Source organism: Tinamus guttatus, unplaced genomic scaffold, assembly GCF_059628265.1.
Source record: "Tinamus guttatus ecotype Peru unplaced genomic scaffold, ASM5962826v1 Tinamus_guttatus_pri_ptg000206l, whole genome shotgun sequence".
Classification (NCBI taxonomy): domain Eukaryota; kingdom Metazoa; phylum Chordata; class Aves; order Tinamiformes; family Tinamidae; genus Tinamus; species Tinamus guttatus.
Genome location: NW_028288740.1, coordinates 233365 through 247455, shown reverse-complemented (window position 1 = coordinate 247455; position 14091 = coordinate 233365). Strand labels below are relative to the sequence as shown.

At 38.5% G+C, this 14091-nt stretch overlaps 1 protein-coding gene across 2 annotated transcripts in view; it reads right to left on the bottom strand.

Moving 5' to 3' along the window:
• Nucleotides 1–14091, bottom strand: part of PDZRN4 (PDZ domain containing ring finger 4) — a 235716-nt gene that overhangs the window by 17781 nt on the left and 203844 nt on the right. For both annotated transcript variants that reach the window (XM_088524125.1, XM_010221240.2), the window contains one exon: nt 265–363. In XM_088524125.1, the coding sequence (XP_088380251.1) occupies nt 265–363 (99 nt within the window). The remainder of the gene's footprint in view (nt 1–264; nt 364–14091) is intronic.

The following is a 14091-nucleotide window of genomic DNA, read 5'->3' as shown; positions in this document are numbered from 1 at the left end:
TTCAGAATTCAGACCATGCTCAGACTCCTTTGTACTTCCCTAACTATGATGTTGTAGTTAAAAGCATGCAGATTAAACAAGCACACTAGTAATAATTACACTACTTGGGCAACATAATTTAAACTGATAATTTAAATGAATTGGAAGTGACAGGGCTGGCTGATGGCCGACATTTCTGCAGCCCCGGCTCAGAGCACTTGTTCCTATTTTCCCTGTTGTGCTCCTCGCCTCCACCCCGCACCCCTCCCACCATCCCGTCTTTACCTCGCTGACATAGATCCCCGTGTCTTCCTCATCATCTGTTCTGTAACAGACCGTCAGTCCCAGCTTCTCTTGGCTGCCAATGCGGCACAGCTCCACCTCCTACAAGAAAACACACAGAATCGCATGACGGCTTTTACCCAGGCTAGAAAACATCACATAGCACAGTGGAATACCAACCCAGTGACACTCTCTTGCCCAGCCACTGAGAAGGAGCAATCTTTCCTCAAAACAGTAGAATTTTACTATGGTATCTCAAGTCGCATCTTGGAAATAGGAAACGTTGGCTGCTACTGCCTAGGCTCAAGAGACAATATTTTGTGTGCATGTTCATGAGGAAAAAAGGGAATTAAGAATAAAGTATCAATATATTGCAGTGTCAGGCTAGATAGATAGATAGAAACAGTTCATCAAGACAGGCCTAAATAGAGAAATATGGATGTGCATTGATTTTGCTGTTTTGTTTTCTTTTTTTTCTTTTTCTTTTTTTCTTTTTTTTTTTTTTTGCCTATGGCTAATAGAAGTTGACTTACAGTATATTACATAGTCATTTTAGTCCCATCAAACCAACTATTGATTTATAGGATAGACGACAGACTGGCTACACATCAATCAATCCATGATAGAAGTGCCACTCTCTTCAAAGAGCAATCTAGGCCACAAAGCAAAAACATAGCCTGCTATTAATAGCATAATTCATTCCTCACTTTAAGGGCATAGTTTCAGTGTAGAAGCTGTTAGGTAACAGAAGGATGCTTCAAGGAATCTCCTGTTGAGTTGAACAGCCATGGCATCCTCCTCAATTGTGAGATGATGCAGAAAACATATTTTTAGTGCCAGATGTCCCAGCAGTGGCATCTCATGAAAAGTGCAAGTTTTAGGGCAGATGGCACAGTGATAACTACTACATACACCCATCTGAGTTAAGTGTCTTTAGGGTTTCACAGGGGAATCATTCACAAAAATGCAAAGCTGCACTTGGTTCGAATGCTGTAGAACAAATAATTGCAATAAATCCTCATGAATCCAATAACAGCGAGTTTTAGCTTGTTTGCAAATGCGAAACTTTAAAAGGAGTCTGCAAGTGACATTTGGAGCTTGGCTGCTTCTGCATCTTATGGGCATGGAAGAAGAAAAGAGGCACATCAGTCCTTCACAATTGATTTACAGGCTGCAGCTCAGCCACTGAAACTGTGGGTCAGTGGCAAAAGACCCGTGTGTGTCACTGGTCCAGCCCTTTACTCAGACCCGTGCTTTGGTTTCCAGACTGTGACACAGAATTTGTTTCTCTCGATCCCCTAGAGAGGTCCTACAGATAAAGTCCACAAATGGCCATGGCATGCAGGACTCTCTACCAACACCAACAGAGTTGTGGGGACCAGCTGTCAAAACAATTCAATTTACTGAAAAAACCCTGCATTTCACATACACAGTTAAACCTCTGAACCCAGTACCATTTTCATTTCAGTTCAACACATGTCGTATAGTTCGCTACTATGGCTGGTGACCCTGCTCCCTCACCAACATATGAATCTGCATGGGTTTAATCTACCTGCACAAACTGTATAAACTTTACCTTGGACTTATGACATTACATATTTTAATAAAACAATAAGAAAGTGTAAAAAAATACCATAAAACCTGTAATATTATTTAGTTTTTCTTAAATATTATAGGAACTTTAAATAGCTAATTGTATGGTAACAAGTGGAATTAGTCACTAGCAGATGTGTTACATAACAGGCTTCAGAGAAGAAACATGGACCCATATTTTATTAAGAAAGAGAATTACAGTGACCTAATTTTGGCATTGGGAACAAAGTGTGTATGCTGAAGGGAGGCCTATTCAAAACTCATAATAATTGATACCTCCAGAGGGAAAGAACACTTCACTAGAACTGTAATATTAGGAAGGAATTACAGTAACAAAACGGCTTCAATTACAGCAACAAGGTACACTTTTAAGGAATAGAGAAGCTTGCGGTCCCTTGGAGGCCTATAAGGAAGCCTAAATACACCATAAAGGGCTGAGACTGGGACCTTTAAATCAAGGCAAATGAGGAGCCAGGCACAGGCTGAAATCCATTGACTTTCATTGTCCTGCTGGCAGAGCCTCAGATCTCCCCATGCTGAGGCTGGACACAGACCCCAAGGACTGCTCTGAATATATTTTTTTTTTCAGTCGGGAATGACCTTGAAGTTCTTGTGGATGATTTGTCTCAAATCTCAAAATGGTTTTTACTGTGAAGCTGTACGCATGTTTTAGGCTGTGAATGAGCTGAATCCTATTAGAGTGTATGGTTTCTTTGAGCAGAAAAAAATGAACTGTTTAGAGCATGAAAGGGTGAAGCAAAATCAAAAAGATGCTAGAGGCCCATCCTAGCAGTCTGAAAGGTTTGCCAAAACCCTTGTAAGGGTATATCCAGAGATGAATATCCACTGACTGCAGCACACCTGGGCAGCCTGTGCATCCTGCAGTAGCCTGGCTTTCCTTTCCCTTGGGAACACAGCTGAGCTCCACACTCACTGTTGGGACTGCTACTCATTTCCTGATGACTGCATGGGCAGAAGGCTGATGACACTGTGTAGCTGAGGCCATATAGCTGGAGATATCTACAACTGAGACAGTGGTACTTAGTGTTAAAAGACACTTGTCCAATAAACATTCCATTCCACAACCAATACCTCACTCATTTCTGGAGAAAAGACGAATGACATCTCTTGGTTTGTATGGAAGTCATTTAGATATTTGGTTTTTATCTACCATGTCTCTGCACTACTAACCTTATGGTATCTTCTTCTTTTACAACAAACATGATATATTCACTTAGTATTAAACAAGTCAAGGCTAACATAGCATTTCTTGAAAACTGAAAACCACTTTGCATGAACAAACTCTGTCTTTACATGATGGTTGATAAGCATAACTTAAACAACTTCAACAGAGCAACAGTTATCTAAGGAATCAGAAAACCTGGTCCCTTGCGATAAGAAGTATTTGATAGTACATTCAGTAAGAGATGCTTTTTGGTGTGTTCTTCCCTACTGGTCTTTAACAGAAGAAACAGTAAGTTTGGCAGTAATGAATTTGTATGGATGTGATTTCCTTCTTTTAAATTCTCTTTGATAAATACACTTACGCACACATGCACATCTATAGTTTCTTTTTCTTATTTTACCTTTTGGATTTACTGCCTGTGCATGTGGGGACTTAACTTATTGTCTTCAAAATTCAGCATTTTAAGAATATGTGAGAAACAATATTTGGGGATTCACGAAATGTGCTGACAGACAGATGGTGAAAGGAGTGGGACTGTGGAGAGAGCTCAGGAGATGACAGCCTCCCCCTCTTTGGGCACTCTGGGGGCAGCCGCCTCTCAACATGAACAGTATTCTGCTGCCAAGTGACAGAAATCAATGCCAAATCATTAAATCTTTGACTTGCTTCTTTACTGTCTGTGCACTGGGCAATAATTCACTGCATTACTACATTGAAGACTATTTCAAAGTGTTTCGCAATACATTAAAAAAAAAAAAAACACATATAGGGAAACTGGTTTAAAGACCAGCCTGTCTTGAAAGATAAGGATGCAGATTTCCAAGGTAGCCCACTTCTCCATGGAAAAGATTGCAAAGAGATGGAGGTTATGCTCACAAAGGGCTGAAAACAACTTATATTGTTTATCCTCTGAAGTGATGGAGTAGTGGTTGTAGCCTCTGGTTCCTGGTTAGAGGCCATCATTTGCTTTAGGGATGGAAAAACAGTTTACAGGCTGTCAGCCTCAGGAGACAGAAGACGAAACAAGGATCTGTCACCTCTTTGAAGAGGAAAGCTAGGTTAATGCTGTCATTTCTTTCAAATGGTATGGTAGAGAAGTATTTTATAAACGCCATCATCTGGGCTGTTGACTTTCTAGAACTGATAAAAAGAGGGTAAGGGCTATTAAAGGGGAATTTGTAAGTTTTCACCACTTGGCAGTTTTAGTGGCTTTTTCTACTAAAAGCTAGATTACAAAGGGTCAAGCTGCTAATCTGCTAGAAAACAGACTGCAAACCCTCCAATAACTGTCCTGGAAGAGTCTTTTAAGGGCAGAAAAAGCTCTGAATGCTACACCCTGTGCCTCCATAAACTGGAAAACAGATTACCACCTAAGAAGGAAGTTGGTAAAGAAGGATCTTGCCTTACACAGAAGATGCTGGTACAAGTTATTCATCTGACGATACCTTGCTGGCATAACCACATGAAGGAAAGCTTATTTTCCTCCATTTTCCCTTGGAAAATAAGACAAACAAAATGCACAGCCCAATACGAGTTGGTTGCAATGCACACTAAGTTCATGTCATTCTCACCAGCCCATCTGCAACTCCTGTTCACAGGACAGGAGCTGACCACAGTCTATAGAAGGGCTTCTGGTGCTCAGAGGTGGCTGGCTGGCTCTGAAGCTCAGGATAAACTTGAGATATGGTGTGGGCCTTGCCTAAGAATGGCTGAGGAAGAGCAGATTTGGAAAATCCCTGTGTGTCTCTGCAGGTACAGGACACCAGGCAGTTTATACAGATCTCAGAGATTTGCATATTCCAGCATGTAAATCTAACCATTATTAGTGGTAACAGCGATAAGGGACAACTTCATTAGAGTGAGAAAAGTTAGCTTATCTGATAACTACAGAAACTGGAAGCTGCAACAGAAATAGAGGATAATGTTATTTTTGCTGAATTTGAATTCCTTCGTTCACAGGGACAGAAAGACACTGATGCAATTGAAAGAAATGCAAAAAGGGAAAAAAAAACATAGAACAAAAACTTTTCCATAGCAAATGAGAGAGGAAGAACTTGTTGACAGAAGTAACTGGTTAGAATATTGTGAAATTTTCTTATAAATCACTGGGCGCATATCAGATGACTGTGAATATGTTTGAGATTCTTCTCTATATTGAAGCGAACTTTCCCTATCTTTTCAAATTCATGATCATTTTAAAAAACGTTTAATAAAATATTGCCCTTAAAAATATTTTTTCACAAGTTTCCAGAAAATATTTTCTTTTTCTAAGACAAATTAAGGCTTTGACTCATGAAAGATTTTCCTGATGCAAGTTCAAAAATAACTAAAATGCTACACAGAGACTTAAATATTAACAAAGTTGTACAATTTAATTACAAGCCTTAGAAACACAAATTTGGAATCTATTCCCTGTTCAGCTGTAACTGCTTTCTGCGGTCACATCATGTAACATTTTGTGATCTGTTTTTCTCATCTGTAAAGAAAAGACAGTTGTGCCAACATCAGAAGGGTGTCATGACAAAGGAATAAATGACTACAGAGTGCTCGAAAGACACTGTAGGAATATTGCAAGTACCCTATGCCCTTATGGTATTCCTTTGCTGTCATTATAGCAATTGTTGCACATGAGTAAAAGGACCAAGAAAGGCTATCAAAATTGTGATAGCTATTGTGTTCTCTGCACCTGTACAGTATATCAGAGTAATGGGTCCCATGAACTCTGGCAACACCATTAGAGGAGGCAGTATAGAATCAAATACAACATACTATTTGCTGTGAAATGGATGGCACGTAATCATTCCAGCTAACATTTAAGTCCTCATTACAAAGAGAAAATAATCTCAAAGATTAGATATAGTAAGATTAAAATACCAGGTTAATTTTGTTCAGTGCTACTCTTCCACACAAATACGATATTTCAAAATGCATGATTTTATTTCAGGTTGTGTATTTTTACAACATGATAAGACGGAAGATCCCAAACACATTGTGTTTATAACACACTCAACTAGTTCAACCCCTAGCATTGACCAGCATATCCTTTAAAGCTTTTAAGTCTATCGCCTTTACAGTAAAAGATCAATTTATCATGCAAGATATACATCACTATAGCTTGGCCTATAAAGCCAAAATGCTGTGCTCTCTTCCCTCTCTCTTTTGAATAAATCTTCTGAATGGGAAAAAATGAAAGGAAAGGGCAATTTTTTGTTATTTATAAGTATGCAATCGCCAGATTTTAAATAAGAAACCAATTCAGCAGTATTTTTGCAGCTTTCAGAAAAAGGGGTGATCATGGGCTACAGGGGAAGGGTTCCTGCTTCACTGGAAAAAAAGATGAAAAGCTGCCAGTCTGATGAAGCCCTTGTGTGGTGTTGTAAACACACAAGGGCTTGTGTACAAATGATGCAACTGAGTTATAATCTACCTTTACTCCCAAAAGTATGAAAGGGTACAGGAAGGCTCAAACCTCTAAGATGGCTGACAAATTCCAGTGAAAAATTCTGCCAAAATATGAAGATTTCTGAGGCAAGAGAAATCAGAGAGAAGCAGAACATGGAGGTCCCTTTGCATTCAGCTATTCTTTCTATACCATGGAATGATTATTAGATCAAAGTGAGATTATAAATCATTACCAGTTACTACTATTTAAACATCAGGAAAATATACAGAAAACACACACACAAAAGTTATTTTCACAGCCACCCAGAATAAGACAGTTACCATCAGTTAGTGAATTACTGCCCACCACTAAATTGCAGTAATGTGCACATATTCTGAGACATCTCCAGGTGTGAAGTGAAACACCTTTATTTTCTACTCCTTTAGAGATTATCATCAGGCAGAGCTCCAAATGGTTTGCCCAATTTATCTCACAGCTGGGATGACCTACAGTTTGCAAATGTTAAAATACCAGGGTTCAGCCAGATTTAATGATTATGTCCTTGTTTTCCTCCCTTTTTTTCACAAGTACTTGCAAAGTGATGTCTTTCTACAAGTTAATTGTTTTAGTTGTAACCTCCATTGTAGTTTCAGAAGAAGCTGAAGTTTACTGAATGCAATGAATAGGCTCAATATCTGGTGATTCAAGGTGAAGGAATGTAATTGTTGCAATAAATTTTAAGGAAAAGAAAAAAAAACAGTATAATAAAGCCAAATAAATAAAAAGAAGATATTTTATCTTTGATTACCTACAGTAATATCTGAGAAGCTATTTTAATATCCATCTTGCTAATAGCATAATTGACAGAATGATTAAATGAATGAATGAATGAAACAGAAAAAGGCCAAGAAGACAGTGCTTACAGAACAGCTTACTGAAGAATTAACTGAGCAAGCACATTAAGGTCTCACTTATTTTAATATACTGCTTAAGCTTAGAAAAGAGATCTTCACCCATCTGACCCAGCTGCCCTCTTCTGAGGCATCAAATAAAAGTGGAGAGGGACTAGATGGGCTACAGCCCTATTAAAATTAAGATTCAGTCTCCAGTATCTTTCTGAATTGACATCTGTATGGGTGAGATCAACTTCTAATTTATATGTACAGCTGAGTTTTGGCCGCTCTTCAAACTTTCAGGCAGGGTCACTATAACAAGGTTGTCCTAACAAAAGCAGCTTAATTTTATCAGCTAGTGGTTTCAATAAACCATAGGAATCAAGAAGCCTCATAATTTGGTTAAGTAACCCCATCCCTGTTGTTCCCACCTCCTCATCAGGAATGTTGTGAGCGCTCAGGTCCTTGTTGGGCTGAGTGCCAAACACCAGAGCATCCTGGCAGCTTCTCACTAGTCCCAGTCTCAGTCTTCTTGTTTTTCCCCACATGACGTGGCGCATATACCTTATTCTGACTGCCAAATCACAGGTCATTTAGTTTTGTTATTTCTATGATATTTCATCTTCCTAATCCCTCACACCATTAGCAAGTAATTCTGTTCATTCTGCTCAAAAGTCAAAATAGGACAAAGGGAACCAGAACTCAGCCCTTCACTCTTCCTACAGGAGCAGGTGGACGGGCTATCTAATGACATCTTAGGAGGGTGAAGAGCTAATGGTGTAGCTTCTGAAAGGAAGAATTCATCTCAAAGTCAGATGTGATGAAAATGGTATTACATGTTACACAAAAGCGTATGTTGCAAATGAGTGCGGGTGTAAAGCTGAGGAAAGAGTGACATGGGTTTAAGGCAAAAACCATCAACAGGAGGGTAAACACTGTTCATCTGTCTTCCCTTTACAAGTTCATTTATTTCACTTCTGAATTTTCTTCATGCAGTAGGAGATGTGACTGTCACACTCAAATGATCAGGGTACATATAAAAGGTAAGACTATCCATTCAAAACAGATGCTTGACATTTCAAACAAGTATCACATTTCACCTTCTCCAAAACATGTATCCACTCTCTCTTTGCTAGACAGAGCCTCTGTTTATCAGCAATGTCTGTAACAATGGAGAGACGAGATTCAAAACAGAGATGTATAAATCTTAGCATAAATAGAAATCAGTTCAACCACCTATTTGGAATGTGATGCATTTTTCTTTTTATGGACTTTGTGTCCTTGTACAGATGAGGGAAGACTATGGTGCCTTCAATGAACATTTAACAAAGTCACTTCATTCTAAGGTACACACATTTTATTCAGGTTTGGTGAGTGTTAAGTATTTAATTGGTTACTTGTGTGCATATGTGGAGGGGAGAGACTGTGTGTATGTTTATGTATATGCACCTTGGACATATCTAAGCGGTGCCAGACAAACACCTTGTAGAATAGTTCCTTGTAAAATAATCCCCCTAGGCAATCATCAAACAATTCACTCTTAACATCATGACAGCACAAACTCTTAGAAATATGTAGAGAGGGAATATACTGATAGTGAGAAAGAAGTGTTAGATGACCCAAAAATTTACAATACCAGAGCAGATGACATATACAACCATCTCTGGATTCTACTTTTTAATGAAAAACCACAAAGAGGACTAATTATTTATTCATAATTGCAACAAGAGAACTGGAAAAAGGAAACAGGAATTTTTGGTTTGATGAAAAAGCTTTTCTGTTATCAGCTAGATCAGTCAAACAACAACAAAAAAAACTTCCCTAGCACCATCTTCATGATATCTATGTATTTAGGGTGGACTACGGTAAAGAAAGAGCTTGGAGGAGATATTATACAGAGGAAACACCTATGGCTGCAGCTTTCTTAGTGTACCAATAAAAAAAAAGTATTCGACTCTGGAATCCTTCACTCCTCCAGAGTGATGGAAAGTTACACAGCAGAAAAGCAAAGCTTTCACAGATATAAGAACTATCCTAATGCCATCGAGGCTTATGTTCTCTTGCTAAAACGATTTTGCAGGAGATATGTTAATGTCTATGCAGGATATGCAGCAAAAGTATTCAGTGTGAAGTTTTGTGCAGTGGAACTACCCTCCATCTCACAGGTCACTGCAGGTTGTTCTATTGTGTTCCTTCCCCAAGGAATAAACTTGTATTTAAATGTTTTTAGTGAATTTAATTTACAAACACTGGCTCCTTCCATTGGGGGAATAAAAATAAAGAAAACTTCCATCACAAAGGCACAGCTCTGAACTTCACATGTAAAGTAATGAGCATCACAGGATTTTAGTAGTTCGTATTTAGGTCTGAGAACCCATTCTGCTAAATTTCTACAGAGAATTGTTCAAGTTCAATACTTCTCTTTTAAAGTTATGACATTGACTCTTCTTTATGAAAATAATGTAATGAAATAGGTATTCTTCTTCCTAAGGCTCCCAGCATGCTGTTATGCAGATTTTACATAGACAGACACATCCACAATGTAATTGAAGGCTATTTGGATGGAAATAGAAAAGCTACGGAGCAAGACAGAGCTAGCCTAGATGTAAACAAGCTGGAACTGCTGGCAGCTGCGCTGTTACAAATAAAATTGCATTCCCCACTGTCTTCTCACTTATCAAATTTGACAGAAGACTCTTCTGACTCCTCATAAACAACATCGAAAAGGACAAATCACATTGGGTGTCAGATTTGCCAGAATGGATTTGGTTGGTAGCTTACCACAAAGAAACAGAGGGTTATCTCCATTCCACATGGTGGGGAATAACAAAGCTCTGTCCAAGCGGTGGGGGCTTTACCTTATAGGATAAAGTCTCATTTAATCCTTATTTTCTAAAGTCTGGTTTAGATTTGAGAATCTCTAGTGCAAGATTTGTTTACATCAAAGCAGAAAGGAAAAGTATCAGCAAGCTTTTCTCAAATGTATCATTCAAAAGCAAATACAATAGAATGAGAAATACTTTAAAATAAAACCACTTTCTGCTAATGCCTGCTTTATAGCTACCTTTAGAGTCACATGCTGCTTTGTGTCTAGATGAATGCTCTGGGACAACAGGATACTAAAGAAAACGACACCAGTGTAAAAAAAAAAAAAAAAAAAAGTGGGAAAAAGAACTAGTATGCTGATATACAGCCACCTGTCACCTTGCAGTTTTGGCAGAACTTGGCTCTTCAGTTTATGAATCATTCGATAACAAATAAGTACCATCACTGGATAAGGGACTTCACACTCTCCTTTCAGTTGTGGAGGGTCAATCTCTGGTGTGCACTCTATTCTAGCACAGGAAAATGGAGCAGTGGAGTAATTTAAGGAATAGCAGATCTCCCAGAACAGATTCAGGATAGCCTGATGTCTGATGATCTACAATATTATGATATCTATGAGCAGAAGGACGAAACCACCCAGCTATCAATGGTGATGCTGGATAGCTGAGGGATGGGGGCAAAGAAGAGTTGCTGATCAGATCGGGGGAATGGACTGGGCTGGATGAACTACAGAGCTGCAGTGTGAATGTGAGAACTCTCTAATGAAACCTTTGATCACTGCAGTATGCACAAATTTAGCATTGCAGTGGGAGGAAGGTTCTAAGCATATGGGGATGAGATAAACACAACTTCTAATTCTGTAGGCTGTGCAGGCTTGGTGTGTCCTTTCTAGCATGCTTTTAAAGGATATTTTAAGCATTGAGCTTAAAGACACATGGTGGACTTTACAGAAGTGTGTCACAAGGACGTCAAAAAAAAATCTTTACTGATTACAGACTTTCTGGCTAAAAAGGCTCAACAGCTGTCTGTATATCCTCTAGTAAATCACTCAAATCTGAGTTCCTCCCCTCAGCTAACATGAATAATACCAAATTTTCAAATCCTTGCCAAAACCTAAAGTCAAAAAAAATCAATCTTTACGGGAAGAATTCAACAAGAATTCAACCTCACTAATAAAGATAATTTTTAGAATGCTCCTGTTATTGGGATGATCACACTTACTGGGAATAGAATGTCCTCAGCACATTTATCATTTCAAACAAGCTGCCAAATCACCAAGACAGCTTATTTTAACATCTCCTCACAAACATTGCCTCTTTAGCTAATTTTCATTCTATGATTTCTATGGTCTTACTTCTATTCATAACGCTTCTACCTACTCATTGTCTTTTTTTCTGTTCTTTTCCCATGATAAAGTATCAATGCCAGCCCAACAGAAATACTTTATTATATAAATATGTTTTAATTGTGTATGTTTTCACTTGCTTGGGTACCAACACCCCTTTTTGCTATGATGTTCTGTATTTGAGAAGACTTCTGAGCAGAGAGATTCATGATAAACTGCTTATATACAGCATTCCTCTGGAATCAGTTTTTGTCTTCACTTTCGGTCAATGGATATGTGAAACTGAAAAGGTTTGAGAAGAATTTAAAGTATAATTAACAAGCTGAAAATATTTAGCTATGGGTGGCCTCCACAGGTACCTTCTCATGTAAGTATTTCATGATTTTATGGCCTCTTGGTTACAACTCAGCTATATAATCAAACGCCACCTCTTTATCACCTGCAGGATATGCTCTCTCTGCAGTTTCTTGACTTTGCTTAAATAGTGATATTTAAGAGCGACTTGGAAAATTTAGTTTAAACTTGGAAAATTTAGGAATGGGACAAGCCATCAATGCTGAAATTGATGAAATCTTTGCACTGACTTCTTTACATTTCTGTTTGCCATTCAATGCTTTGGAAATTGAAGTCTGGAAGGGATCCATGACTTGCAAAAGCTCTTGGCACTTGGAACACAGGCTCTGAACTTCAGATTGGCAGATATATCCCCCTGCCTCCATGAATGGCCTCTTTAGTTCGTGGATGAACCTTCTCAGGAGAAGACCCCTGAAGGTGTTTGGAATTTTCCTGTCTGTAATGTGTAAAAGCATTTGAATCTGATAACCTCCAAGAGGTAGAGAAAAGCCTGTTGAAACTAAGGATTATGATAAGATCAAAGACATGAAGCCCTGGGCAGATAACTCATTCTCTTCCAAGGAACACATATGCAATTGCTGTTTCCAAGCCTGACTCTATTGATTTTATTAAAGAGCCCCATAACACCTCAGAGCTCCTGCTAAACTGCAGCAGGTGCCTTTCCTTTGCCCATGAACTTTAGATCCACTAAGTCCAGAGGTTTATGCAGCTTCAGCATCTCCACTTCAAATCAACTGAGAATCAACTTTGCATAATAACCTTTCACTTTTTATGAACAGTTTCACTTATAGCTGGCAAAGTCATACTTTATTTTTGTTGTATTTCAAAAATATTACTGCCCAGCACTTTCCTCTGTAAACATCATTATTACTACTGCCTGCCTGCTCTGGGCCTGAAGTGTGTCAGAAGATTTATATGCCTCATCAGCACTTTCTAAACACCCAGGCAGCCAATCGAAATGGGGAGGCATAACAGATGTGCCAGCATCTGCTCCAGCAAACATTTATCTGGACAGCAGAACATGTAGCTGCAGATTCAAGCTCCTAACCAGTTACAACGCCACACGTTCAGGCAGCCTTGATCTACAACTGTGCAAAAGGTATTTAGGAATATTAATTAAAAACAAATTGAAAACATAATTTTTCAATTTTAGACAGCTATGAGAAATATACTTTCGTGTACCTCAGTTTATGCCTGCCAGACACAGCAAATGCCCAAACAATGAAAACGATAAATTTAAAGCTGAGCCTGTAAGATCAAAAAATCTTAGAAAGAACTAAGCTAAAATCCCACCTCATCTGCACTCTTCTTCACTTTGAGATCCATACATATTAAAACACAAATAGCTAAAAGATACAAATTGCAATCACATACATGGGTCTAGAAAATCAAGCATGTGAAGTGATCAGCACTGATTTTTAAAGCACATTTTTATCTCCCTGGCACCAAAGCAAGGTCTATGAGCACCATATCCATGCTGAGTTTCAGCTGTTCAAACTTCTGTCACACATGGAAATGTCCCCCACCCCCAAACACACACTAGTGGAGATGGAAGAAATCATGAGATGAAATACAAAGCAAACTGATCATCTGCTTTTCTGATGCACAGTACAGTTTCACCTGTACAGTTTCACCTGCTCACCAAACCATGCCCTCCAGGAATGACTATAGCATTCTCTTTGAAGAGCTGCCTCATTAAATAAAAAAGCAAACTTCCAGAGAAAAGACCTCCCCTGCTTTTTTTGATTTCTCTTTTGAAGACTCGGCATGCATAATACTGAAACCCTGTTTAAAGTACATTTTCTTGTCAAAGGTCCCCATCTTGCTAGGGGGATGTGGTCTTTGCTCCTTCTGCTCTTGAAGTACCCAATATACTAAGTTTTAAAACACTGACATTGTAACAATAAACTGGTTTACATGACTTTTATGTTATTTTTTAAAGAATAAGTAAAACTAGACATTTTTCCCCCTCTTTCATGTGTATAGCTGGATTCCATGACTCTAAGACATAGTACATGAACTTTCAAGCAGCAGGCATATGAAAAATAACACTACTAAAAGCCTTAGAAATATTTTTAGAATAGTTTCACTGTAAAGCATATATGGAGGTGTGGTATAATGGTATAAAATCTGCCTAAACAAAACACGTTTCCAAAAGTGAAGATTTATAATTCACAAATTACCATAAATAAGAAAACATTGCAAGCAATCTTACTTCTGAGTGAAAAACACACACCATATGTTGTAATGG